The sequence below is a fragment of the Astatotilapia calliptera genome, chromosome 19 (genome assembly GCF_964374335.1).
Source record: "Astatotilapia calliptera chromosome 19, fAstCal68.1, whole genome shotgun sequence".
NCBI lineage: Eukaryota > Metazoa > Chordata > Actinopteri > Cichliformes > Cichlidae > Astatotilapia > Astatotilapia calliptera.
In genome coordinates this window covers 11308341-11335874 of record NC_137440.1, presented here as the reverse complement: position 1 = coordinate 11335874, position 27534 = coordinate 11308341, and the positions used below count along the sequence as shown (strand labels likewise).

Here is a 27534-nt window from a genome sequence, read left to right as displayed (position 1 = left end):
TACTACATTTATGTTCAGTATCCACAGTACTACGCTGCTTTAGGATACATGAAATCAAACCTCTGCAAACGGCGCTGACTCAGTTTTATGAATGAGCAGAAATTGAGATGTTTTTGGAAATGGACACCTGTGTTTGTATATTGACCGAGTCGTTCGTGTGTGTGTGTGTGTGTGTGTGTGTGTGTGTGTGTGTGAGAGAGAGAGAGAGAGAGAGAGAATCCCAGGTAAAACAAGGTGATGGTGTTGAGCACTAAAGTAACCAAAGCTAAAACGAATTGTGTTAACGGAAATATAAATCAGAACTAGATATTTCAGGAAATTTTGAATGCATTGCATGTTTTGTGTTCTGAGTGCATATAGCGCCATAAATCCCTTACCTCATACATAAATAATGATGTTTTCAGGTTAAAGTACTGCAAGGGTCAAAAATGACACCGCTCTTATTGATCGGTTGGCTCAACACCAGAGGGGCAGATGTGTGTACGGTACGAGGCCTCTCAGCATCCCTGCATTCACGATGCTGATGCTCGACCTGTGATGCCATCGTCGTGAGCGGATATTCAGAGTGGTCGGCCTAAATTCCTGAATCAAATATGCGGCATGTTTGGACAAGCAGACATTTGAGAGTTATGAGACATAATGCAGTTTTTGTGATCCACATTCTCACTGTCCTGTCACTCTGCTTAGTGCAGTTAATCATTGGAGGAGGACGTCTGAGGTCAGGAAAGGCAGCACAGCTTGTTGTTTATCTCAACCTGAACTTGAGACAAGAGCTGATTTCTCTTCAGTTTGCTACATTTGACGTGTGTGCATGTCTGCCTGCCTGCCCAATATGTCAGGACTAGACGGGCTGGCATCAGTTCAGCTATCACATGCCAAATCCGAAAGACTCTCTGAAGCATTAATCAGAGGGAAGGATGGTCAGAGCTGCCGGTTTCCTTTTTCCCACTTAATGTGGTCCAGGCCAGTTGGTGAATGTCAGGACAGCCTCGCTGTTTTTCCAAAGCTACCAGCCAGACTCAAGGCCAGCAGAGGAAATAGATTTTGGAAGGCTTAAAGCGTGGACTGCTGGAGGAAGGATGGGGACATCAGTAGGGGATACAGCCACATTTCGTTTTTTCATCGCTAGATGTTTGAAGGTAGAACCACATGAAATACATGATTTATTTTCCTTATCGCTGTACATATATCTCTCTGTGTATGGTCCTGTGATGTTCCTTGTGTCTGATTGACTAATTGATTATACAGGAGAAGAAAAAAGTTTGAAAGCACTCAGAAAACCGAATTGTGCTCAGTTTAATGGATGAAGTTATAAATGTTCCACTAAAGGCGGGATCCCTCAAGGATCCATTCTAGGTCTTTTTGTTCTTGATTAGGGATGGGTATCGTATAGGTTTATCCGATACCGGTGCCAAACCGGTACTTTTGAAACGGTGCCGGTGCTTAAACGGTGCTCAAACCGGTGCTTAAAGAATGGAGAACATAAAATTGATCCAAAAACCTCTCATGTTCAGCTGTTTTTTGTGAAAAGATAACAATGTTAGCCTTTTCTGCAGCTATGGGGCATATATGGTATCACTCTTGGCTGGAAGCAGTGCTTAAACAATGGAAAAAACACAAACTTTGTCCAAAAACCTCTCATGTTTAGCTGTTTTCCACTTTTTCTTTGGTCATTTTAGCCTTTTTGGCCAGGGTGAATGGAGTATCTGCCATCAAACAAGAAGACAGCCGCATGTAACTATGATGATGTTTGCTAGTTCACCTTACATGCATTAATGTAATAACGTGGTTAGCCTACTCAATGTAAATTACACACGAACAACATTAAGCTACTCACGCAGAGAAGAACGGCTGCTACTGCTGCCATCATCATCAGTCATCATTTCTGCTACACTGGCAGGGCTAGGGGCCAGGACTCTACTCTTCGTGTTTTTGGGGGATGTTGCTAACTCCGGGTCCGATAACAGGCACCACACCCGCAGTAGATGCGCTCGGTGTGAGGTCTCGCAGCAAGCTATCAAATACGCCGCATTTCTCGGCTTTAAAAAAAAAAAACCAAAACGCCAGGTGTTTCATCGGATTTGAGGTGTTGCCTCCTTTGACAGTATCACAGTATCAGCTTAAAGCACTTGTTGCAGGCTGCTGAGTTTGCATCTTTTGCAGTGAAGTACAGCCAGACTTTGTAATCTGTAGCTCTGCTCTAAATAGGGCTGGGCGATATGGCCTAAAATCAATATCACGATAAATTGAGCAGTTAACCTCGATAACGATAAATGGACGATAACCACCCCAAGTGCCAAAAAAAAAACAAACGTTTTTTTTTCTTTTTCTTTTGATGGGGCTGTGGCAGGCAGCATAGTTCCTCCAGTTATTTTGATAATATTATTCCCCCTAGACCTATTCATTGCAATTATATTATTACCACTTTAAAGGACTGTAAAATGTCACTGAAAATAAATGAAGACAATAGTAGTAAGTACTTTTAGTGGTTAAGATTTATTAACTGAACTGAACTTGTGTTACCTTGACTTGACGCAACAGTCTTTTTGCAGAGTTTACATTTAACAATTTTTTGATCAATATCATCCTTGTTGAATCCAAAATGTTGCCAAACGATTGATGATGCATTTTTTTTGTTAACAACCATGTCCTCTTTTTTTTTTTTTTTTTTTTTATTATGTTGCTCTTTGTTGTTTGCTTTCTCTTCTGTTTTTTTTTTCTCCATACAGGTGACCCAGGTGTTTTTTTTCTTTTTTCTTTCTTCTCTTTCTTTCCCCCCCCCCTTCTCACTGTCTCTTCTCCCCTTTGGTTTTCTTTCTCTCCCTCTCTTTCTTTCATTCTTTCTCCCTGTCCTATCCCCCAGTCATGTCTGTCCCGTTTGTAGCAACTGAAAATAAAATAAATTCATAATTATAATAAAGGTCAATCAAATGGACCAATATGGCAAGGCCATGATGATCCACTTGGTAAAATAAATCCGCTTGGCATCTTTCTTGGCCTTAAGACAACAATTCTGATGGCTAAAGATCCAAACGGGACACAAAAAAAACAAAAAACAACCATCTCCTCTTCCTCCTCCACCAGCTCTACCTCCGTCGCTGCTGCTTCAACATTTAAATCGTCCTCCATTTGTTCACCCGTGTCTCGTCTTGTTACAGGTAGTAGAGTCATGTGACTCCACCCCGTTAAATCTGTAATGTAGCACAGCGTCTTAAAGGGACATGAACATCGCCAACCTGCACATGCCTTTTCTTTTTTTTTTTTTAAATACCGAATTTACCGACATGGGCAAAATGACGTCGATGAGAGTCATAAATTTCGGTAACGATAAATTTTTGATATATCGCCCAGCCCTAGCTCTAAAAGAACGTACGTACCTGGGCCCGCCTACTATCCTGTTATCCTACGGAAACGTAAAATGATTGGCTAGAATCTAAAGTGTATCACAGCTCAGGAAAAAAAAAAAAAGCACCGAAATGTGCGCTGCTTTTTGGTCTGGTTACTACCGTTTATGTCAGAACCGATACCCATCCCTATTCTTGATACACATTTCACAGCTCGTTTTATCCTTCAGTAGTCAGTGTCGCTGTTATGCAGATGACACAGTTTTATCCGCCCGCGATCCTTCATAGGGAAATATCCAACACTTATCATTTCAAATTGGTTCACTCGATTTTAGTCAAAGCTGAGGTGCCTCCTGTTTCTCCACTGTGCTGTGTTGTTTCTATTTTTACACTTTATGTTCTTAGGTTGAAGCTTTATGCTTTGAGGTTGACGGCTCACACCCTGTAGTAGTCCACTACGACTGTTTGTAATAGCACAACAGGCCTAAAGTGTTCTGCAGTTATTAAACACATTTCCTGTAATCTTATCACCAAACCCACATTATACTCTGCTCTCAAGTCTCTTCTGACTTGCACCCTGCTTTTAATTACTTTGTGTTTATTCTTTGCCTGCGCCTTTGGCAAAACCTTGATTTAGATGGCAAGCTCAAACACACACCCCATTACCAGAGAGAGACTAACTCGAGCCGTTCTCTATGAAGAGAGCCAGCTTAATCACATTAGATACAGCTTCCTTTGCCTGCAGTGATAAGACACTGCAAACATGCTCGTCGGATTTTTAACACCTCTTAGGTCTGCTGAGAGCATTTCATGTATTTTGGCTGGTAGCAAATTTTGAGACTGCACCACAAATAAGAGCTTTTATCCCTGAAATGATTTTTATGATCACGAGCTGCTTCTTGAGCATCATAAGATGTCTGACACGGCTCGTCTCTTCCCTTCTGGCGTATTTGGCCCTTCAATCCTGGCCATTGCACCGTTAAATGCCACTAAAAGCTGGAACTGATTTGAATTTGTTTGGTCATAGATGGTGAAGTCCACAGAGCAGTGTCGATGCTGACCCAGTCTTGACCGCTAACTCGCCAAATGTAAAAAGTGGGGATAAATGAGCCAGAATACACCAGAGGCTTTAGGAAGAGATCAGAGATGCTCTCGCAGTGACCTGCTGTATTGGGAGCTAGTTTAATTCATCCCAAAGCCTGGTTGGCTCTTTGAATTTCAAAATACCCCACGTCTGCCTGCAGTATTGCTGACACGTCTGCCCCGTCTCAAGGATGAATGAATAATACCTTGTTTTAAATTACGGTCTTCTCATCATTCACGCTCAGACTTAAGCTGCCGCACGCTTCACCTCCCTCTGCTCACTGGTGGCGAGCGCCCTCGATCACATTTGTGTTTGACTTCATTGTTATTGGCCTCATTGTTATTGGCCTCATAAGTAATAAGGTTTGCAGCTAGTGGAAAGAGGCTCTGTTACAAAGCTTCACTTCAGCATCTGTGAATTACTTTTACATGGATCTCCTGATAAAGGAGGGACGTCATCAAAGAAAGAAAAGCTCAACAGGGTTCATCATCACGCCGAGACACAGAGAAACTGTTCGGAGGCATGGGAAGGTGTGCAGACGGCTAATTGGGAAGAAACAGAACTGACCAAAGGTGTGAGCCACAGGTGCTGCCTGTGTTTAAATGTCGTCTGAAGTGACGGTTTCTACATGTGGCATCTGCGTGCAAAGACCCAGGGCAGTGTTATGTAACAAACACACAGGTTCATCCAAACCCTTGACAGTTTGTGTCATGATCAAGTGTGCTGTGGAGTCGTTTCACTGGGGCTGATGTAAAACCGCCATCTTCTCTAGTCTTTGTCTCCTCTGTGTCGAGGCTGCTGATGGCTCGTTCGCAGATCTACAGTGACGTGGACGTGAGGAGAAAGAGATGAGTCGATGACAGAGCTGCAGGGGACTCTAACAAAGGAGTGCACACAAATAGAGCCGTCACTGTAGAGCTGTTTCACTGAAGCTCACAGGAGAAAAGAGAAATAACAGACAGTGACAAACAAACTTGGCGTGGAGCCGTTACACTGGCCTGGATTGACCCTGTCCCCTTAGATACACGGTGCAGGCTGGACCACGTGCCTAAGAATGACTTTAGCACTAGTCTTTGCCTGGTCTTTCCCGGTGGTCTCGTTGTTCTCCGGTCAGGAGTCCTCGGTGAAGCAGCAGCAGTCTCCTTCCTAGTTGTCATATCTCACACAGGCAGAGGTCACATCTCTGCAGAATCGAGTCTTCATGGTCTTTCTTAGTTTACCTCGGAGACACAGTACATAGTCTAGAAGACTAACAGTCTTAGACCCACACAAGTATGCTCTCCACGGGTCTGTGTAGGTGGTCTCTGTTCCTCCCAGATTAGCTAAGATATCATAGGTGTGACTGTGAAAGGCTGCATGCACGTCAACCTCTCATTCTGGCAAACAGTTTGGATTGTTCTAGACCGAGCTTTGACGAAAGAATCCACTCTGAAAAGTTGTTAAAGAACATGGAACATGGAGTTCAGTCCCCTGAACAGAGACCACAGCAGTTGTATTACACACACACATACAGGGAGTGCAGAATTATTAGGCAAGTTGTATTTTTGAGGAATAATTTTATTATTGAACAACCATGTTCTCAATGAACCCAAAAAACTCATTAATATCAAAGCTGAATGTTTTTGGAAGTAGTTTTTAGTTTGTTTGTTTTTTTAGTTTTAGCTATTTTAGGGGGATATCTGTGTGTGCAGGTGACTATTACTGTGCAGAATTATTAGGCAACTTCCTTTCCTTTGGCAAAAAGGAAAGGAAGTTGCCTAATGCACACCTGATGCACACCTGATATAGGGTGTTGATGTCATTAGACCACCCCCCTTCTCATTACAGAGATGCACATCACCTAATATGCTTAATTGGTAGTAGGCTTTCGAGCCTATACAGCTTGGAGTAAGACAACATGCATGAAGAGGATGATGTGGGCAAAATACTCATTTGCCTAATAATTCTGCACTCCCTGTATGAAGCCTGAGTAAAAGCAGATTGGTGTGGCAAACAAAAATAAGCAGATGTTCCAGGAAAGGAGCTGGATGTTAGGTTTGAAATGCACTCGACAAACTTTGTGTCATTTTGTCAGTCCTGAACTGACGCTTTGCTGCTTTGGATGAAGGTGGAAAGTGTAATTACTAAATTATTATGTGTGAGGCTGTTTTTAAAGGAGTTCCATTTTGAAAAATATCCACTCTGTTTTAACTGTCTGACATGACAGTTTGACTTGATGTGCAGAAGGTGAACTTCACAAAGTCCAGAGTAGCTGCACTGAAGAGTCTTTTTTATAACTGACTGAAGTACAGAGACTGTGTGAAAATAAATCATCAAAGCTTCATAAAAGCAAAAATGTCAAACTTGGATATTACATACACAAAAAATCTTAACCGTTACTATTATCATTATTTAGCTTGATGAAGTCAAACCAGGATCACCACAGCGTGCTTGAATGTTCCAGAACTGCTTTTTGGTTAAATGGAAACAAAGCGCTGGTCCTGCCTCGGTGTGCGCGGTGACCACAACAATGGCAGCGGCCATCATACCAGCAGCTGTTTCATAATAAAATCAAGTGTTAGGCTGTAGTTAGACCAAATATTTAACACCAGCTGATACTGATCCTTTAGAAACTGATCACAGACTCTGTTCTGCACTGGATTGTTGTTTTTAACTCGTTTGCTATAAAATTCATAGCAAACAGATGCAAATGTTTTTAAAAAGAGCTTTGTGTTTTAATACTGCTGAGACAAGCCTGTTTTTGCTATTTGAACAGGTTATATCATTGTTTTATTTGCACCTTTGTATTTCTTAGTTCTGTGCTGCACCTGGTTTTAGTTTTAAATTTTGGCTTTCAGTTAAAGAGGTGTGTGTGTGTGTGTGTGTGTGTGTGTGTGTGTGTGTGTGTGTGTGTGTGTGTGTGTGTGTGTGTGTGTGTGTGTGTGTGTGTGTGTGTGTGTGTGTGTGTGTGTGTGTGTTTTTTGTACCGGAGTTGTTTTCCAGCAGACCTTGTGCAGATTCCTCTTGCGTGTACACAACACGATGGCGATTAGATTCTCTTTATACCTCAGCAGGCAGCACCAAGCCCAGTTTGGCTGACATTGAATCCTCATTTAACTTTGAGTGTGAGGGTGTAAGTGGGCACACACTGTGTACGTGTGCATGCTTGTGTGTTGTGTTACATCACTTTCCAGTCTGCCTTATTATCTCGCTTCAAGCTCTTGGACCCGGCCTATCTCTCTGAGGGATCTCCCACTAGACACTGATGTAAGGCTAAGCTTCGGCCGCCCCGTCGGCCGAGTGTTCGAACGGCTTTGTTCAGCAGAAAAGCTGCTTTGAGTGTAGCGTGCACTGAATGTTGATGGGCTGCTTAAGGTGTGCATGCTGTCGATTTGCAGTAATAGTGGCGATTAAGGCCGGGCGGTGAGTAGATTGGCATCTGTGTGAAAACATGAAGAAGGATAAAACTTTATTTTATGGCACTTTTCAAAACTGTCACAGTAGCTGACAGTACTTTACAGAGCACAGGAAATCACATCAGGAAACCTGAGCAAGAAAATAATTAAAGAAAAAACTGTAACACTTGGAGTATTTCTTAGTGCCTGATGTTCCAGGTTCAGGGGTCAGAATAGATTTTGCCGGGGGTGTCGACTGCTGAGCTAGGTGCTGTGCCAGGTAGAGCAGAGCGATATGGCCAAAAATATTTATCACGATACATTTTTGAAAATTTGCGATAACAATATAATTGACACAAGACAAAATACTTTACTCCACAACTTTATTAGTGCAATAAACCTCTTTCAATATATTTTCACTTCAACAAGCAGCTGTATTATGTGCATTAAAGTAATATACAAATGTAACAGTGCAAATGCAAATTCCTTGCTGACAGTTTAACCAAAAGACATTTCCAGTGGAAACTGGCCGACATATCCTCAGCATAACAATGTATAATATCCACAACACTTAAAAAGAGCTTATACACACACATAGGGCTGCCACGATTTGTCGACTAGTCACGATTACGTCGACTATCAAAATCGTCGACGACTGATTTAATAGTCGACGTGTCGTTTGAAGCTTTGTAAGATCGCAAAAGACGCAGGAATAATAGCAGGATTTAAGAGTGTAATAACGGACTGAAACAGAAGATGGCAGCACAGCATGTACAAGGATGCCAGCTGCCGTTAAACCCCGAAGAAGAAGAAGCAGCTGTGTCCCAGAATTCATAGCGCGGCCCAGCTTAGTTTCCAACAATGGCGGTAGCTAGTTAGTTTTAATATTACTCTTATTATTCTTTCTGGGTCACAAAATAAACGTTTAATATGTTTTCAGGCGAGAATGTAGCTGTGTAAACCTCAAATATCTGCTCAGTTTATCAGGACACCACATATTTTCAAAAGCGCTCCGACGTTTTCGGAGACGTCTGTTACCCACTAGCTCGATAGCTAGCCGGGGGCTAGGTCACTAGCGCCGTGAGAACACCGGACTCCCGGCAAATTGTTTTCAAACCCACCGCCGTCTTTCGCGACTCAGGTTAAATATATATAAGTCACTTAGATAAATTAAAAATGTTATTGTTTGGCTTTTTTTTTTAGTATTTTATTTGTTCCTGAGTAAATCGGTTTGGCTGAGATTAAAGTTATAGTTTTTACACAGCTGAATAAACGTCAAGCAGACAGCTGATTATCAGAAGTGTGAGATGCTGGAGAATATACTCCGGTGTCCTGTTATATTTTAGATAGCAAGGAGTTTATTAAACTTCACCGAAACAATCTGCAAATTTCATTAAAATTTAATAAACTATCATCTTGTCTTTATTTTTAGTTAGCACCTTAAAAGCTTAAAGCTGTAAGCTAATGATAGTTATATAAGAGCAGATGCTGCTGGTGCAATAAGCTGTAGTTTTACGTCCAGTGGATGATGCTCTGATTAGTCGACTAATCGCATAAATAATCGGTGACTAGTCGACTATCAAAATAATCGTTTGTGGCAGCCCTACACACACAATACGGTAATATTACGGTATGTTGAAGCACAGCACGTATCGCTCCGCCTACGATAGCCGTAATGCTCCGACAATCCATCAAGCGGTGCGGCTTCGTAGCTTAGCAAAGTCGGACTAAAACATTTTGACAGATTTTCGAGCGCCGTGTACATAAAACCATTTCGAGGTCAGTAAACACAACCAGAATTCATACATAAGGCACACGGGATTATAAGGGGCACTGTCGACTTTACAGAAAATCAAAGGATTGATTTTTAAGTGTGCCGTATTTTCTGAAAAGCACGGTAATAATGACGGCCCGCTAGCATGCTCTACCAAAAATAGTGCTTTGTTGTGTATCTGATGGACGAAAGCTAAACCAGTTCCACACCACTGAAGCTGCAGCATTTTTACAAACCAGTTCTGGTTCATCAGTTTCATTCAACGATCCGGTTTCGCCCTTGTCATTCTCCGTCTCCGCCATGCTTTTCCGCCATGTGTGTATGAAAACAAAGGCACTGCACATACGCGTTTTACCCATATTCTATCGTAGTGATGGGATTTCTGGCTCTTTTTAGAGAACCGGCTCTTTCGGCTCCGAACCGGCTCTTCAGGTTGTTTTGTTGCTCTAATTAATTTATTATTAACAATAATATACAATTATGCACAAAAGGAATTACTAATGTTAAAAAAAGTGGTTTTATTTATATATGTTTATATAAAAATATATGTGGTGGCCCCTAGAGACAAAGCACGTACAAACTCCAAAACACATTTCTAGTGTTAACTGAACTTCAAAACAGAGCTACCTACATCACTTAAATTACACAGTTGAAAGCAGTGTGTGTATTGTTTGTGTATTTATACACAAGCACTCATATATATTCAAATAATTTAAAAAAAAAAAAAAGTTCATTTACCGGTTACTACCACACACCAAATCCGGTCGTTGGTACTTGCTGGCTTGTGTAGCCACTAGGTAACAAAAGCTCAACACTGCGCCCAGCATCCTGGAGCACTTCTGTTATGTTTTTATGTGTTTTGGAGTTTTTGCGTGTTTTGGAGTTTTTGCGTGCTGCTTTGTCTGTAGGGGCCACTGTAAATATACTTTTATTTATGCACTCCACATAAAATGAAATAAATAAATCGTATAATACAAAAACCAACTAGTCACAGTTCAACTTTTAACTATTTAAATTTTCAGCTTTTTCCTTTTAAAACAAATTAAAAATGAAATAACACAAAACGCTGCAAACCCCAACACAATTAAATATAAATTATAATATGAAAACAAAAAGAACATGCATATTCTCTGTCATATGGACCTGCATGAATAAACTTTCTGAATCCTTTATCATCTGCAACTGAAAATAGTTGTGGATGATTACTATACCTTTCTAATGTGACGATGTTGTCTCTGGCTCTCTTTCTTTCTCCCTCCCTCCCGCTCTGTTCCTGTGCTACTGCGAGTGTAACTACCGCCCCTCCCCCCTCTGTTCAGCCCAAAGCACAAGGCTCGCGTGCAGAGTGAAGCGGGAAAAAAGTGCGAGAGAGAGAGAGAACCCCACGGCTTGCGATAAGGAGCCGGCTCTAAGAGCCATTTCGTTCGCGACCGACACATCACTATTCTATCATGATTAGGGATGGTATCGTTTAGGTTTTATCCGATACCGGTGCCAAATCGGTACTTTTGAAACGGTGCCGGTGCTCAAACGGTGCTCAAACCGGTGCTTAAAGAATGGAGAACACAAAATTGGTCCAAAAACCTCTCATATTCAGCTTGTTTTTTGTAAAAAGATAACAATGTTAGCCTTTTCTGCAGCTATGGGGCATATATGGTATCACTCTTGGCTGGAAGCAGTGCTTAAACAATGGAAAAAACACAAACTTTGTCCAAAAACCTCTTATGTTTAGCTGTTTCCCTCTTTTTCTTTGGTCATTTTAGCCTTTTTGGCCAGGGTGAAGGGAGTATCTGCCATCAAACAAGAAGACAGCTGCATGTAGCTATGATGATGTTTGCTAGTTCACCTTACATGCATTAATGTAATAACGTGGTTAGCCTATTCAACGTAAATTACACACGAACAACATGAAGCTACTCACGCAGAGAAGAACGACTGCTGCTGCCATCAAATACGGCGCATTTCTCGGCTTTTAAAAAAAAAAACCCGCTATGCGTCGCCAGGTGTTTCATCGGATTCGAGGTGTTACTTCCTTTGACAGTATCACAGTATCAGCTTAAAGCACTTGTTGCAGGCTGCTGAGTTTGCATATTTTGCTGTGAAGTACAGCCAGACTTTTGACCGCTTCGCCTTGGGCATTTTTAATCTGTAGCTCTGCATAAAAGAACGTACGTACCTGGCCCCGCCTACTATCCTCGGAAACGTAAAATGATTGGCTAGAAGTGTATCACAGCTCAGGAAAAAAAAGCACCGAAATGTGCGCTGCTTTTCGGTCTGGTTACTACCATTTATGTCAGAACCGGTGCCATCATGGCACCGGACACCAGTACCCATCCCTAATCGTGATATCTCATTTTCTTATCGTTGCCCAACATTATACCGGTGTTACTGTGAACAGTATGATATGGCCCAGCTCTAGCGGTAGGTGTGTGGTGGCAGCTAACATACTCTCCAACCTGGCTCTATGGTGAAGAGCAGGCGACTGACAATGTGAGCCACGCTAGCGCCCGATGACCAAGGTGTTAGCTTGCTTGAGTGGACCGTCAAGCTAGCTCTCAGGTTAGCAGTCAGGAGAGACGGGGTTCCCTTTCAGTCGATTCACTCGGTACAACACATAAGTATGGGATATCACGCCCTCGCGTGTCCTGGCTGAAGAAACCTTTATTCACGCCTTTACGGCAGATGACGTGTGATGACACGCGCAAGGCCCCGCCCGCACATATAGCCGCTGCCATCACCGTCATCCCTCAGTTCTTACGCTCTTCACCTCGCTGAGAACACCTCTGCTGAGTTGGGCTAGCTAGCTACTGCTAGTTAGCTCCGTTGTCTGCCAACTTGAACCTAGCTTAACTGCCCCTGTTGGTGTTAGCCTCCACCGCCCAGCTGGTGCGTAGGCTGCCCGCGGAGCGCTATTTTCAAGTTTTTCTTGTGCAGCGTTTCGCTTTGCGTTTTGGGAATGGACTCCAAACCGAAGCGAGCAAAGCAGAAATCTTCTGTTCGCCCCTGTCCTCAGGGATGTGGTTTCTCTTTGCACGACAGCGACCAGCACGATGCCTGCCCTGTCTGCCTGGGGATCGTCCACGCTAGGAGAGCGTTGACGGAGCCCGAAGCTTGTGCGTTTTGTCGCCAGCTCCGACGCTCGACCCTGGAAAGACGGGTGACGTTTGTGGAAAGAGTGCTGGGACGCTCGGCTGTCGCACGGCATGACCCTCTTCTTTCCGAGTCTGGAGCCCCGGCTTCGTCCGAGTCCGAAGACGAAAATTTTCAGGTCGATGTCCCCGCGATTAGCTGGGCTGACCACATGGAATACGTTGACGGGTTAGCCGATGACGGACCGGAACCATGCAGGAGCGCTGACGGGCTTCAGCCTGGGTTGAAGCCCGCCAGCGCTCCCCAGGAAGACGATGACGTGCTGGACATCGGCCTGGACATCCATGGTTTGTCGGAGGATGAGCAGGAGAGCTCATTGTCGACCCAATATGCCGCCGCTGCTGCGCCGGTCGGCCACGATGACACCTCTCTTTTCTCCCTGTTTCGCCGTGCCGCTGAGAAGCTGCAGGTGGACTGGCCCTCTCCTCCACCAGCTCGGAAGCCGTCGCGGTTTGCGGGTTTTTTCCTTCCACCGGAGCCCGCAACGGCCAAAAACTGCCTCCCCATGTTCCCAGACTTTCTCTGCGAGCTAACAGCGTCATGGGACAAACCTCTGTCTACCCGCGTCACTGTGCCCGGCTATGGACAGTACATGGAATTGGACGGCGCCGAGGGAGCTGGTTTAGCTAACCCACCCCCTATGGAGCCGTCTCTGGCTGCTTATCTGGCCCCGTCCCATAACCATGGTGTCGGTGGCCCCGCAACTCTGCCGTCCAAGCACTGCAGATTCTCGGCCTCGCAGCTGGAGAAGATTTATCGGGCTCAGGCCGGCACCGCTCGAGCCATGAGCTCCGTCACCATGCTCCAGACGTACCAAGCAATGTGCCTGGCGGAGCTTGGATCGCTGGTTCCGGAGGACAGCCCGCTGTCACCTCTTCTTAACGAGGTTAGAGTCACCACGGATTACATCCTCCGTGCGTCTCGCTGTGCAGCGCTCTCCCTGGGCAGAGGGATGGCTTCGACAGTGGTGGCGCAGAGGCACCTGTGGCTGACCCTCTCCGACGTCCCTGATAGAGACAGAGCTGTGTATCTGGACGCACCAGTGTCTGCGGCTGGGTTATTCGGACATTCACTTGAAGCCATTCAGGCTAGATTCGATCTGAGGAAGAAGCAGACGGAAGCTCTGCGCGACATCATCCCCAGACGCCAGCCCCAGCCCAAGCCCACTGCTAGCTCTCACAGGCCCGCCGCTCCTCTGACAGCTGGCAAGAGACCGGCGCCCACTGCTGGAGTGGGAGGGCCGCCGGCGAGAGCACGTACTCTGGCCCGAGCTCCACGCCAGTCGGCCTGGGGCAAAGGCCCTCCCCCGGGCCCCCGACGGGACCCGACGCCCAGGAGGAAGAAGCCTCAGCCCTCCTAGCTGTGATTGCGAGTGGGGAAGGGATCCGGCAGCAGGGAGACGCTGCTCTTACCCCTCTGTTGCCGCACAAGAGGTGCCGCTTAAGTTCTGTTCAGGTTGTCAGCCCCAGAAGGCGCTGCACTTCCCTATCGCGGTCTCCCAAGCACATAACCCCTGCACACGGTTCAGATGTGTTGAATGTTCAAGCGACCACATCGAGTGTTCCCGCTGTTTTTCATTGTTATGCCCCGGAAAAGGTGCACCCAACAAAATGTATAAATGTACATGTTCCCATGTTGCAATCAATAAAGAGTGTGGTTTACTCTCAAACAATCTCAAATGCTCAACCTGCAGGCGAAATGAGCCAGGTCAGGCAGGGGATGCAGTCCCCTGCAGACACACTGGGGGGCGACGGCGCCCCGCCGTCAGTGCTGCAGGCCAGCCGGCTGGCTGCTCACTTCCCTCAGTGGCGCGCTTGCGCCCCCTCTCCGTGGGTGCTGCAAACCGTTGCCATGGGTTACCGGTTGCAGTTCCGGGTCAAGCCGCCTCGTTTCCAAAGAGTCGTGAACACGATTGTCAACCCCGAGGCAGCCTTGGTACTCAGAGAGGAAATACAGGCGCTATTACAGAAGAGAGCAATACGGGTGGTCCCCGCTTCGGAGACGGACAAAGGTTGGTACAGCCGTTATTTTGTCATTCCGAAGAAAGGGGGAGGGCTTCGTCCCATCCTCGACCTGCGAGTCTTGAACACGTACCTGCGAACGTACAGGTTCAAGATGCTAACACTCAGACAGCTCCTGAGTGCAGTCGGCCCGGGAGATTGGTTTGCGACAATCGATCTAACAGATGCTTATTTTCATGTCGCTATACACCCGAAACACAGGCAGTTTCTGAGGTTTGCATTCGAGGGCGTAGCCTACGAATACCTAGTGCTGCCGTTCGGGCTGTCGCTCGCTCCCCGCACCTTTACGAAATGTGCCGAGGCAGCGCTAGCGCCCCTCAGGAAGAGGGGCATCCGCATCTTGGCCTACCTGGACGACTGGGCTCTCGTGGCTTGCTCCAGAGAACAGGCGGAGACGCAGCTGTCGCGGGTTCTGTCACACATTCAGACACTGGGGTTCTCTGTGAACTTTCAGAAGAGCTCGCTAATCCCAGGTCAACAGATCGCTTTTCTCGGTCTGGAAATATGCTCTCTTTCCAGCCGCGCACGGTTGTCAGAGCACAGAGTGGCCGCGTTTCATCGCTGCCTCGCTCAATTTCAGCTGGGACGCAGACTGCGTTTCCAGACGATATTGCGCTTGTTGGGCATGATGGCATCTATGATCGCCGTAGTGCCGCTTGGGCTGTTGAAAATGAGAGCGTTTCAACGCTGGACTCTCTCTCACCGTTTGTGTGCTTCGCGTCACCTCCGGAGGAGGCTGCCGGTAACTGCGTCTTGCATGCTGGCTCTCCGTCCTTGGAGGGAGCCCGGGCTACTGCACCAGGGCTCTCGGATTGGGAGGGTGTTGTTTCGCAAGGTGGTGTCCACAGATGCTTCCCTAAGTGGGTGGGGAGCGCTGTGCGAGGGTGCGTCAGTGAGAGGGATCTGGTCCGCGGCTCAGCGCCAGCTGCACATCAACCACTTAGAGCTGTTAGCAGTGTTCTTAGCTCTAAAGCGTTTCCGTCCAGTCCTGCAGGGCCAGCATGTCTTAGTCAGGACGGACAATTCAACAGTGGTGTCTTATATAAACAGGCAGGGAGGAACACGCTCTCTTCCCCTGTTGCAGCTGTCTCGCTCTCTGCTGTTATGGTGCAGTGTTCATTTTCTGACTCTAAGAGCCACCCATGTCCCGGGCCACCTGAACCTGGGGCCGGACCTTCTCTCCAGGGGGGGTCCTCTGGTGAGAGAATGGAGGTTACACCCTTCAATAGTGGCTCAGATTTGGGATCTATTTGGCGAGGCGCAAATAGATCTTTTTGCTTCCAGGGTGAATGCTCACTGCCCCCTGTACTTCTCTATAATCGACCACGATGCACCCTTGGGCTTGGACGCGCTAGCGCACCAATGGCCAGACGTGCTCCTGTATGCATTTCCCCCAGTGGAAATGATATCTCCAATTCTGGAGAGGGTGCGTCGGCATTCCCTCTCTCTGATCCTGGTGGCCCCTTGGTGGCCCGCGAAGTCGTGGTATGCAGAAATAATCAGCCTGCTTGCAGCAAGTCCTTGGCAGCTTCCTCTCCGCAGGGATCTCCTCTCTCAGGCGGGGGGGGAAGTGTTTCATCCGCGCCCGGATCTGTGGCACCTTCATGCTTACCTGCTGAGAGGTTAAACTTGGTTGCTAAGGGTCTGCCACCTAGTGTGGTAGCGACGATTCAGAGCGCCAGGGCCTCGTCTACTAGAGGCTTGTACGCTTACAAATGGCGAGCCTTCGAGCGATGGTGCCAGGACCGCCACACTCTCCCATTTCAGTGCTCTATTGTGGATGTTTTGACATTCCTGCAGGAGCTGTTGGATAAAGGCCTTTCGTTTTCGACGATCAAGGTTTATTTAGCGGCTATATCTGCTTGTCATATCGGTTTTGACGGGGTGACACCAGGTGCGCATCCCCTCGCCGTGCGTTTTCTGAAAGGGGTTCGCCGGCTGAGGCCCGTGCTTAAGTCCAGTGTCCCTGCTTGGGACTTGTCTTTGGTGCTGGAGGCCCTTTGTGGCCCTCCGTTTGAACCCGTTGAGTCGGTAGATATGAAACTTCTTTCGTATAAGACCGCATTACTTCTCGCTTTGGCCTCGGCGAAGCGAGTGGGGGACCTTCATGCGCTGTCTGTGCATCCTGCCTGCACACAGTTTTCTCCTGATGGCCGCAAGGTCGTATTGCGTCCGAATGCCGCCTATCTTCCCAAGGTCATGCCTGCATCTTATAGTTCAATGGAGTTTGAGTTGCTGAGCTTTTGCTCCCCTCCTTTTGAATCTGAGGAGCAGAGGAGGGTGCATTCTCTTTGTCCGGTGCGTGCGCTACGCACCTACATTGAGCGCACTCGGGATGTGCGTTTGTGTGACCAGTTGTTTGTCTGCTTCGCTAATCCGAATAGAGGTAGAGCTCTGTCCAGACAGAGGCTGTCCCACTGGATTGTAGAAGCTATCTCGCTGGCATACAGCACCGGAGGTTTTGCGTTGCCCCACGGGGTGGGAGCTCATTCCACCAGGGGGATGGCGACCTCATGGGCTCTTTTTAGAGGGGTGCCTGTGGCTGATATTTGTGCAGCGGCTAATTGGGCGTCGCCGCACACTTGTGCGGTTTTATCGGTTGGACGTTACAGCCCCTTCGGTGGCTCATGCTGTCCTTTCTGCTGGGTCTACCACTCACTGAGGATGTGGTGGTCCCGTTCCGGTTCGGTGGCTGCTCTGCGGGGCGTGTATATAGGTCCCATACTTATGTGTTGTACCGAGTGAATCGACTGAAAGGGAACGGTTAGTTATGTCTATAACTTCTGTTCCCTGAAGGAGAGGAACGAGGTACAACACAGGGTGGCCCCACTGAGCAGTTGGCTCGGTGAAGAGCGGCTATCGAACTGAGGGATGACGGTGATGGCAGCGGCTATATGTGCGGGCGGGGCCTTGCGCGTGTCATCACACGTCATCTGCCGTAAAGGCGTGAATAAAGGTTTCTTCAGCCAGGACACGCGAGGGCGTGATATCCCATACTTATGTGTTGTACCTCGTTCCTCTCCTTCAGGGAACAGAAGTTATAGACATAACTAACCGTTTCTAAGAAGGAAGGAGGGTGGCCCCTCTGTGACACAAGCGTCACGACTGCCAGCCGATCCTGGTTGGAGCAATGATGTAGAAACTTCAGAGGATGACGCTGAGAGAGTGCTCCCCGTAGTGAGACACCGAAGTGAATGTTTGAAAGAGAACTCACAATATTCAGATTTAAAAATGTGTGCTTGACTTTCTGATTCTGCCTCTCTGCTGCTAAAAATTACTGTATGACGTGACACGAGTCTGTCAGTATGTGCCTTTCTCTTCTTTCCAGCGTTACAGAGATCAGAGAATGTGCTTGACAAAGATTTTACTCTGATGCTTCAGAAACACCCTCCGCTTATCATCGTTCTTTATTTGGCTTGATAGGAGCTAATTTAAATATAGATTTTACTGTGCAAAGAATACCTAAACGATGCAGCATTAACGCCGTGGAAGGTGAACAGAGCTCTGAGTTGTTCTCACCCTCATTTGTTTGAGTCGGCAGAGAAACGGGACGAGTGTGAGTATGAGACTGGGATGGCGCTCTGTAGGCAGCGACCACAATGAGACAAATTCAATAGAAGAGAACTTTGTGGCTGCATTTCCTCTGCTTGCCTTTAGAAATGTCAAACACCCACATAAGCCTGTCAGCCCGTACCCCCTGCACGCACGCACGCACGCACGCACGCACGCACACACACACACACCACTCTGTTGGCAATGCTACAGGCTTCTGTGTAAATGATCACAAAATTATCTTCCCACTCACACAATCTCCTGCTCTCAGCATGTGTAAGAGTGCTCAAAGCAAGCAGAGCAATAATGGGATCCAGTCTATACCTTTTCACGACCGCCATCGCGCTCATCTTTACCGTTTAGCCTGTCATCTCTGCTGTCTTCCGCCACCAGAAGCCATTCAGAGCAGCTTGGCAGCGGTTTTCTTTTTTCTTTTCATAATGGAATCTGAGCATTGTTGTATTAATTCCACTTAGTAGTGCCTGACCTGGGTGCAGTTTTACAGTCAGGTTCGTTAGTATTTGAACAGCGACACACGGTGTGTAGTTTTGCCTCTGTTAACCACACAGGATCAAGACGTGATTATAGTGCAGACTTTCAGCTTTGATTCAGCAAGTGTTGCTTTAACTGTTTAGGAATTACAACCATTTCCATCTATAGTTACTCATATTCAGGCACTCAAAAGCAAACTGGATCATTTTAAATGTAAAGACCAGGATTATCAATGGATTTATCAGTTCAGTAGTGGACAGGATCACCTTTCATAACATGCATCATGCACTAGATTTTCTGTCTAATATTGAGTTAAATTTTGGCACTTCAGTAGTAATCCTGTGACAAGTATTCTCCTTGTTTTTAATGTATTTGAATCTGGTGTCACCCTACCAGTGCAGTAGTGATAACACGCCCACAGCAATAACGCCACGTGCACGCTGCAGCGTATGTGGGAGCTTTGACATCAGGTGTCTTTTCTCTTTGATCTTTATGTCTCTCTCCTTTATTTTCCCCAAGATGTGGCTAATGGCGGTACCGGCTACAGGCCCCCTCCCAGGACTAAGGAGGTGGTCATCAACGGCCAGACAGTCAAACTGAAGTATTGCTTCACCTGCAAGATCTTCAGACCACCGCGTGCCTCCCATTGCAGCCTCTGTGACAACTGTGTGGGTGAGTGGCAGTTATGCTGTTTGCAGATTAGGGATTTGGAGTGTCGAGACCAAGCCTGGGGCATCTATTCGCTCTCTATCCACTTCCTGGGTTATATGTATTTTAATTAAAGGTCAGTGAGGTCAGAAACAAGCTTTTATTCATCCAAGAATCAGGAAAGTCTTATGTTAAAGCAGCCAAAACATAAAATCCAGGCATGGTCAATAGACAAATTCAGGATCACAAAATAAGCTCAAATAGAAAAATCAAATCGGGCTTCATTGGGTGAGGGCCTCCAGCTCGCACTGGAACGGTTCGCAGCAGAGTGTGAAGCAGCGGGAATGAGGATCAGCACCTCCAAATCTGAGGCCATGGTTCTCAGCCAGAAAAGGGTGGAGTGCCCACTCCGGGTCGGGGATGAGTTCTTGCCCCAAGTGGAGGAGTTCAAGTATCTCGGGGTCTTGTTCGCGAGTGATGGGAGAAGGGAGCCGGAGATCGACAGACGGATTGGGGCTGCAGCTGCAGTAATGCGGACGCTGCACCGGTCCGTCGTGGTGAAGAGGGAGCTGAGTGTAAAAGCGAAGCTCTCAATTTACCGGTTGATCTACGTCCCTACCCTCACCTATGGCCACGAGCTGTGGGTAGTGACCGAAAGAACGAGATCGCGGATACAAGCGGCAGAAATGAGCTTCCTCCGAAGGGTGGCTGGCCTCTCCCTTAGAGATAGGGTGAGAAGTTCGGCCATCCGGGAGGGGCTCAGAGTAGAGCAGCTGCTGCTCCACATTGAAAGGAGCCAGCTGAGGTGGTTTAGGGCATCTGACGAGGATGCCTCCTGGGCGCCTCCTGGGTGAGGTGTTCCAGGCATGTCCCACCGGGAGGAGGCCCCGGGGCAGACCCAGGACACGCTGGAGAGATTATATCTCTCGGCTGGCCTGGGAACGCCTTGGTATTCCCCCGGATAAGCTGGAGGAGGTGGCTGGGGAGAGGGAGGTCTGGGCCTCTTTGCTTAGGCTGCTGCCCGCGCGACCCGGCCTCGGATAAAGCGGATCGGGTTTCATTAAAGTGTTTTTGGGAGTTTTACAACCTGCAGAGAAGAAATAATAGTTTACGAAGGTAAAGATGTTTCATTAAAGCCAAAGTGTTTCATCAGAGAGCTGTAAAACAGCTGTTCTGTGCTGTGTGCCTGTGTGGGATTGAAAGCAATAGGTCTTTGGTATATTCTTTTAAATTTAACTCAAGTCACTTCCAACTGCCTTTTGTCTCACGTCATTATAGACGATACTTAGAAGCAGTGGAAGTCCGGCTCTTCCTTTTTTGTTGTTGTTGTTTTAGTGTTTTTGTCCCCAATCCTCATTATTTTTTCTCTCTGTATAGAAAACCAGGCTATTTTAGTTCCTGGTGAACTGAAGAGACACAGAAACATGGAAAAGGAGAGGCTTAACACGCGAGGATAAAAGCAAACTGTTCAGCTTCTGCTGTCCTCTGACTCAGACCAAACCTGTTTTTTCCAACAGGAAACTACATCCTGGAAATTGTTTGGCTCAAAATGATTTTACAATCAGTTTAGTTTTGCACCTGTACATATGAACATATATGAACCTGTATATATAAATGTTTAGCTAGTGATGCAGGCCTTCTGGGAATATACAGCAGACACTGTGTGGTTGGAGGTGTTTGGCATCCACAGAGTAGACGGGAATTAGAAACCAACCGTCTGAGATGGTTTTGCTGCTCTATAAAACCACATGCTGCGTCTCCTTAGAGAACCGAGGCACAGCAAGGTAATTATTAAAAGATGGAGACAGAGATGCAGAAACCTTTGTGTCTGTATCTGTCTCATCTGGGTTTTTGTGCGCCTCACTCTTCAGAGACAGCTCAGTCTTTGAATTGTCTGTTTCCTTGTCAGAAGAGGAACTGAAAACCTGGGAGACAAAGATGAGGAAGTAGTAAACACGGGAAAAAGATGTGGCGGTAAGCAGATGTGACAGATGCACGCTGACAGGAAGGAAGATTGGAAGCTGAGCGCAGATATAAAAGGGCAGGTATCCTGGCAAACAGAGGGGCACGTTTTAATGAATGTGTGCACTTTATATGCACGCAATCACATTGTGAAACGTAGCAGAAAAGGCCCAAAAACACACAGCGAAGTAAATGAGCGGAAAATGGAATCAAAAAGCTTTCCCCAAACCAAACATGGTCACAGAGCAGGGCGGCTCATAAAGATCCTTGGTTATGAATTCTAAACACGCCGTTTAGATTCCAGCTGTGAGTCACAGATGGAGGGAAGTGAAACGGGACAAAGAGTTGGGCTCCACGCTGCAGGTGGGTGTGGGTGATAAACTCGACTCTCCAGGCTGCTCTCTAAGCTCTCGGCCTCCACCCGACTAATGATGAAAAATGGTTTGGGAGCTGGATGACTGATAAGACTTTTTCTGGGACCTCTTCTCTCGACTGGCGTTTATTCTTAAACTGTAAATGGGGATTACTCTGGCAGTGTTTCCCTGCCTCTCGACTCTCTCGCTCCCCGCCGCTGCTGCTCTAAAAGCCAGGGGGATAACAAGCTCTTAAATAAGTAAGGAGCCAGAATGGATAGGCCCTCCCTGGTGCAAGCGGAGGATAGGAGGATGGCAGAGTCACTTCCTTTTAAGAGGGCTATCCCCTCGGGAGTCATAGAGGAAGCTTATAAAAGTGAAGCACACAGATGCCACCTCCTTTTCCCTGCAGTCGTATTCTGTTGTTTTCTGTACAGTGTGTACAGTGGGGTCTGTGATTGAGCTGTGAGTGGATGCTGTGGAAGGTGGACTTCAGGGTCGTTTGCTGTGATTCATTTTTTTCTGATGCTTATTTTGTTAGATGAAGTTTTAATGACCCCATTAGGGAAATGACATTACTACGTAAGCAAAACAAACAAGAGGGCGATAGTTTTCGTTAGAGATGGCAAGATACCACTTTATAATGTCAGATACCGATATCATAAATTTGGATATCTGCCGATACCGATATAAATCCGATATAGTGTGTTTTATAATGAATAAAGCGGTTTTTAAAAAAATATCTTGCTGCATTTTGTATAAGTTGATACTCAAGTTTTAAAAAAACAAAAAAAACAAACAAGCAAAACTAAAGCTAGTCTATGCAAAAAATACACTGCACCCAAAATATTTCATAGTTCAGCAACACTGATCAATCTAATAAACCTGCTCCATCCTCCCTATTCTGGTATGTTAAAGAGTACTTAGTGGAAATATTAAATAACCTACCTAATGGGGTTGCCAACTCCCCAGCAAAAAAAAGAAAAGCAAACACCCCCCACCCTCCGCCTCGTGATGCTTAATTGACGTAATCAACTTTAATTTAATGCACGAAAAAACAAACAAACCCCATAATGCACAGAAATCAATAATTTTTCTACAATAATTAAATAGATTCAACATCTTTCTTCAACAGAACTGCAGACTGCACAGATGGCATCTTCCCAAAGGAAAAAGTACTATAGCTTACTAGGGTATATTAGACTTAACAGTTACTATATACAGTAATGGACTTCTATACATTTTACATCAGATTAAAACTTTGGGTGTAAGATTCAGATAATTATTTATTAAAAGCTCGACATTTTATCTGAGAATAAGAAAGAAAAGTATGTCTTTGTGCCCCCTTTTCCCTGTTAATGCCCTATCGGCCCCCCTGGCTAAACTTTGCTAGATCGGCCCCTGCACAGTTACCAGCCGTCAGCTACTTAGAAAAGATCCTGGTGTAGAAAGTAATATTAAATAAATTCTTACAACAGCTTATCAAAGTTAATAGTGCTGCTGTTGTTCAGCCGCTGGTTTCCTCTTTCTGGCGCGAAGTGGGCCAAAAACAAAGAAGAGAGACGGAGTCACGACAGAAAAGCCGATCAGCTGATCATTAAGCAGTTTCACGATTGAAGTAGCGGCAGGATAGGGAGGGAGAGGCAGTCGCTCCATATATCAGTTGTTAAGCTTAATGTGGGAATGCTTTACAAACATTCAGAGATGGACTTACACACTTGCTTTACTTCACTCTGGGATCACTTTCTTGGAGATGAAATGATTTGGTAGCGAGGCTACAAATGCTCAACCAGACCGCTGACAGGTCTCGCACGCCACAGCCGCTCTATCACGTGAGCACACTGCTCCGACGTGCTAAGGTTATGAGCTGAGTTATGCCATGTCGCAAGTTTTGTGAGGTGCTTTTGTGATATTTAATGAATCGGATTAAATTTTTTATTTTTCTCCGATATCCGATCCAGTAATTTAGGTCAGTATTGGACCGATGCGTAATATCGGCTCGGTCCATCTCTAGTTTTCGTTATAGGTTAATATCACTGCCGTCTCATCTTGTGTTAGCCGTAGTCTCCACCTGATCCATAAAGTGTAAAGGTAACGAGATGAAACGGGTCTATTTTACACTTCATCCTTTAATCGCTGCAGAATATTGTTTCGTGCGCTGGGATCTGCATTTCTGCAGATTCTTTGAATTTTTAAGTTCTAAATTTGATTTTCAAAGATGATAAAGAGAGTCAAGTCGTGTATCGAGGATGGATTTTAACTTTTGTTTTTATGTTATTTAGATCTGAAAACGCTCTTGAAAAAGCAGTGTCGCGACCCTGTGGTATCCCTTGAGCCAAAGAGCCCACAATTACCATATAAAACATGTTTTTCCTTCTTCCACAATCATCGGTCACCTAACGGTAACGATCGGGGGCAGACTTTGTGATCGGCAGCTTTTACTGTTAGTGTTTACAGTGTTTGTCTAAAGGGAGGCACCGGTTTAACCAGGCGTTGATTCATGGAGACAAATCGAGGTCATGTCATCTCACTAAACCAATAATGGCTCTGATTAATTAGTTAAGGGGCTACCACTGTGCACAGCTAGTGTTCCACATTCAGACATGGGACTGTGGAGTGAGACTGATGAAGTAACAGCTCTAACAGCAATCAGTGACATGATTGGTGCCCTGGAGCTGCTTTCAGTTTGGCTGAATAAAATGTCACCGGCTGACTTTTAATGGTAAGGATTTCACAAGCAGCTGAAGGTTTCAAACTACATCAAGAATTACAGAGCAGTTTATCAAAAATTACCAGCAATTTTATTCAAGCAGTCGATTTCAAACATTCTTGGCTTTAACCTCGTCCCACTGTGGCAGGGAGAGTTTTACTCAGTCATGTAAGAAACACATCATTTCTCTATTAGCTCGTTATATAAATAGGAAGGTTGTCCTTTGTGAAAATGTTTTATATTATTATGCCAAGACCCAGAGGGACACTTCCCCTTTCCCCCAGTTTCCCACAGTTCAGGATTTGTGCTGTTTATCTGCACTGAAGTGACCTGGTTCTGTTTGTGAACATCTGTGCTTTATGAGAAACGTGATGTCTCAGCCAGTTTTACCGAAGCGTTGGAGGATCGCCACGTTAGGTGCGCTTGTCCTTGAAACCGGAATAAACTTGTTCGTCTCTCCCTCTCCACACAGAGCGCTTCGACCACCACTGTCCCTGGGTGGGGAACTGCGTGGGGAGGAGGAACTACCGCTTCTTCTACATGTTCATCCTCTCGCTCTCCTTCCTCACCATCTTCATCTTCGCCTTCGTCATCACGCACATCATTTTAAGTAAGTATCCACAAGGACGCGTGCTCTCAGGCGTAGTGCAGACGCACAGTCCTCCGGGCTGTTTCCAGTCAGCAGGTTGTAAGTGGGCGTCGTGAAAAGCTGCAGGTTTCTGGCTCTTTACCATATTTCCAGCTGGGAGCAGGCAGCGGGTTGTTGGGCTCCGTGTGTGTGTCTTCAGGTATTGCTCATGTTGTGGGGAGCGAGACATATCACAGAGCCTTTCTTATGGGGACACAAAACAGATTATTGTATCCTTTGCAGTTTTGGTCTTTTTCTTTGACCAAAATGTGGACGTTAAGTAAGATCGTAGATGTGTAGTCGAGCTTCTCATACAGCTAATCCTTACCAAATTATCGAAGTTTACTGTTTTCATCTCGTGTAATCAGGTGGATAAAATCATGTCTTAAAGACAGAAAATGAATACATATTAGCAGTACAACAATAACATTGTTGGTGAACCTCAAGGTTGAGCTGTAGGTCCTCTGATGTTTAGTTAATGACTGATGTGGACATACTGGAACTTTGCTCTCTTTTAAATAGGGCTGACACGATTAGTTGACTAGTCACGATTACGTCGACTATCAAAATCGTCAACGACTGATTTAATAGTCGACGTGTCGTTTGAAGCTTTGTAAGATCCCAAAAGATGCAGGAATAAGTAGTAGGATTTAAGAGTGTAATAACGGACTGAAACAGAAGATGGCAGCACTGCATTTACAAGGATGCCAGCTGCCGTTAAACCCCGAAGAAGAAGAAGCTGTCCCAGAATTAGAGCTGGGCGATAGAACGATAACGATATGTATTGCGAAATAACTTTTTCTCGATAGAAAAATTAAACTATTGCGATAGGCCTCACTGCTCTTGTCCTCTTAAAAAAAAAAAAAAAAAAAAAAAAGGAACAGCCAATCCAAATTAAGTAGTGCACAATCACAGCTGCAGCGTCACGTCACGTGACTTCTTACGTACAGCACAAGCCCCAAGCCGCACATGTGTATTTGTTTTGGAAAGCAGCCAGTCGCCGTGCCGCCCGGTAATGGAGGAAATGAGTGTGCCGACTAGAGAAAAATCAACTGAGAGCGTGACCGAAGGTTACCGAAGATAAAACAGATGATGGTTCCAATGCCGGAGAGATTGTCGAACGGAAGAGCCATAGAAGTTCCGTAGTGTGAAGGTATTTCGGCTATTTCAAGTCAAACAGAGTAGCGCACACTGTAAATTGTGTCGAAAGCAAGCCTGGAAATACAATAAAGCGGTGCATGCTCAATCTCTGACTGGAAGCACTAATTCGTCATTCGGCTTTTGTCAGATTAAAGTAACTGTTAAAACAGTTTGAAAAGCTCAGCTATACAACAAGGAGAGATTGAGAATTTCCTTTTAGTTCTCAGTTTATTTGATATTGACAAAAGTTAGTCAATTTTGTCTGTTCTTCTGTAAAACAAACTAAGATTTATTTTTATAATTAATAATTTCTAAGTGGAATTGACAATTTATTAGTCTTTTGTTTGTTCTATTTTGAAACTTAAACGCTTTAGCGGCTGCCTTTTGTGTAGTTTGCAATATTTGCCTTTATTTATCTGAAAAAGTCTCATTTTTTAAGTACATCTCCCCTGTTGAACTTATTATGGGAAATAAATATTTCAATCAAAATAAGCTGCTGATTATTTCACATTTTACTTGTGAGCAACGGCACATTTAAATCTTACAAATATAGTTATTTGGCTTATATCGTGATAGATATTGTTATCGCCTGAAATGAAAAAAACATATCGTGATATGAAAAAATCTCATATCGCCCAGCTCTACCCAGAATTCATAGTGCGGCCCAGCTCTGCTCAGTTTCCAACAATGGCAGCAGCTAGTTAATTTTAATATTACTCTTTCTGGGTCACAAAATAAACGTTTAACATATTTTCAGGTGAGAATGTAACTGTGTAAACCTCAAATACCTGCTCAGGTTATCAAGACACCACATATTTTCAAAAGCGCTCCGACGTTTTCGGAGACGTCTGTTACCCACTAGCTCGATAGCTAGCCGGGGTCAAGGCTCACTAGAGCCCGTGAGAACACCGGACTCCTGGCAAATCGTTTTCAAACCCACCGCTGTCTTTCGCTACTCAGGTTAAACATGATATACAAGTCATTTAGATAACTTAAAAATGTTATTGTTTGGCTTTTTTTTTCAGTATTTTATTTGTTCCTGAGTAAATCTGTTTGGCTGAGATTAAAGTTATAGTTTTTACACAGCTGAATAAACAGCTGATTATCAGAAGTGTGAGATGCTGGAGAATATAGGTGTCCTGTTATATTTTAGATAGCAAGGAGTTTATTAAACTTCACCGAAACAATCTGCAAATTTCATTAAAGTTTAATAAACTATCATCTTGTCTTTATTTTTAGTTAGCACAGACCTTAAACACTTAAAGCTGTAAGCTAATGATAGTTATATAAGAGCAGATGCTG

At 45.4% G+C, this 27534-nt stretch overlaps 1 protein-coding gene across 6 annotated transcripts in view; it reads left to right on the top strand.

The window, feature by feature from the left end:
• The window catches only part of LOC113011542 (palmitoyltransferase ZDHHC14-like), a 62909-nt gene that overhangs the window by 22796 nt on the left and 12579 nt on the right, over positions 1–27534 (top strand). For all 6 annotated transcript variants that reach the window (XM_026151040.2, XM_026151037.2, XM_026151041.2 and 3 more), the window contains exons 4-5: positions 19311–19463; positions 24937–25074. In XM_026151040.2, the coding sequence (XP_026006825.1) occupies positions 19311–19463; positions 24937–25074 (291 nt within the window). The remainder of the gene's footprint in view (positions 1–19310; positions 19464–24936; positions 25075–27534) is intronic.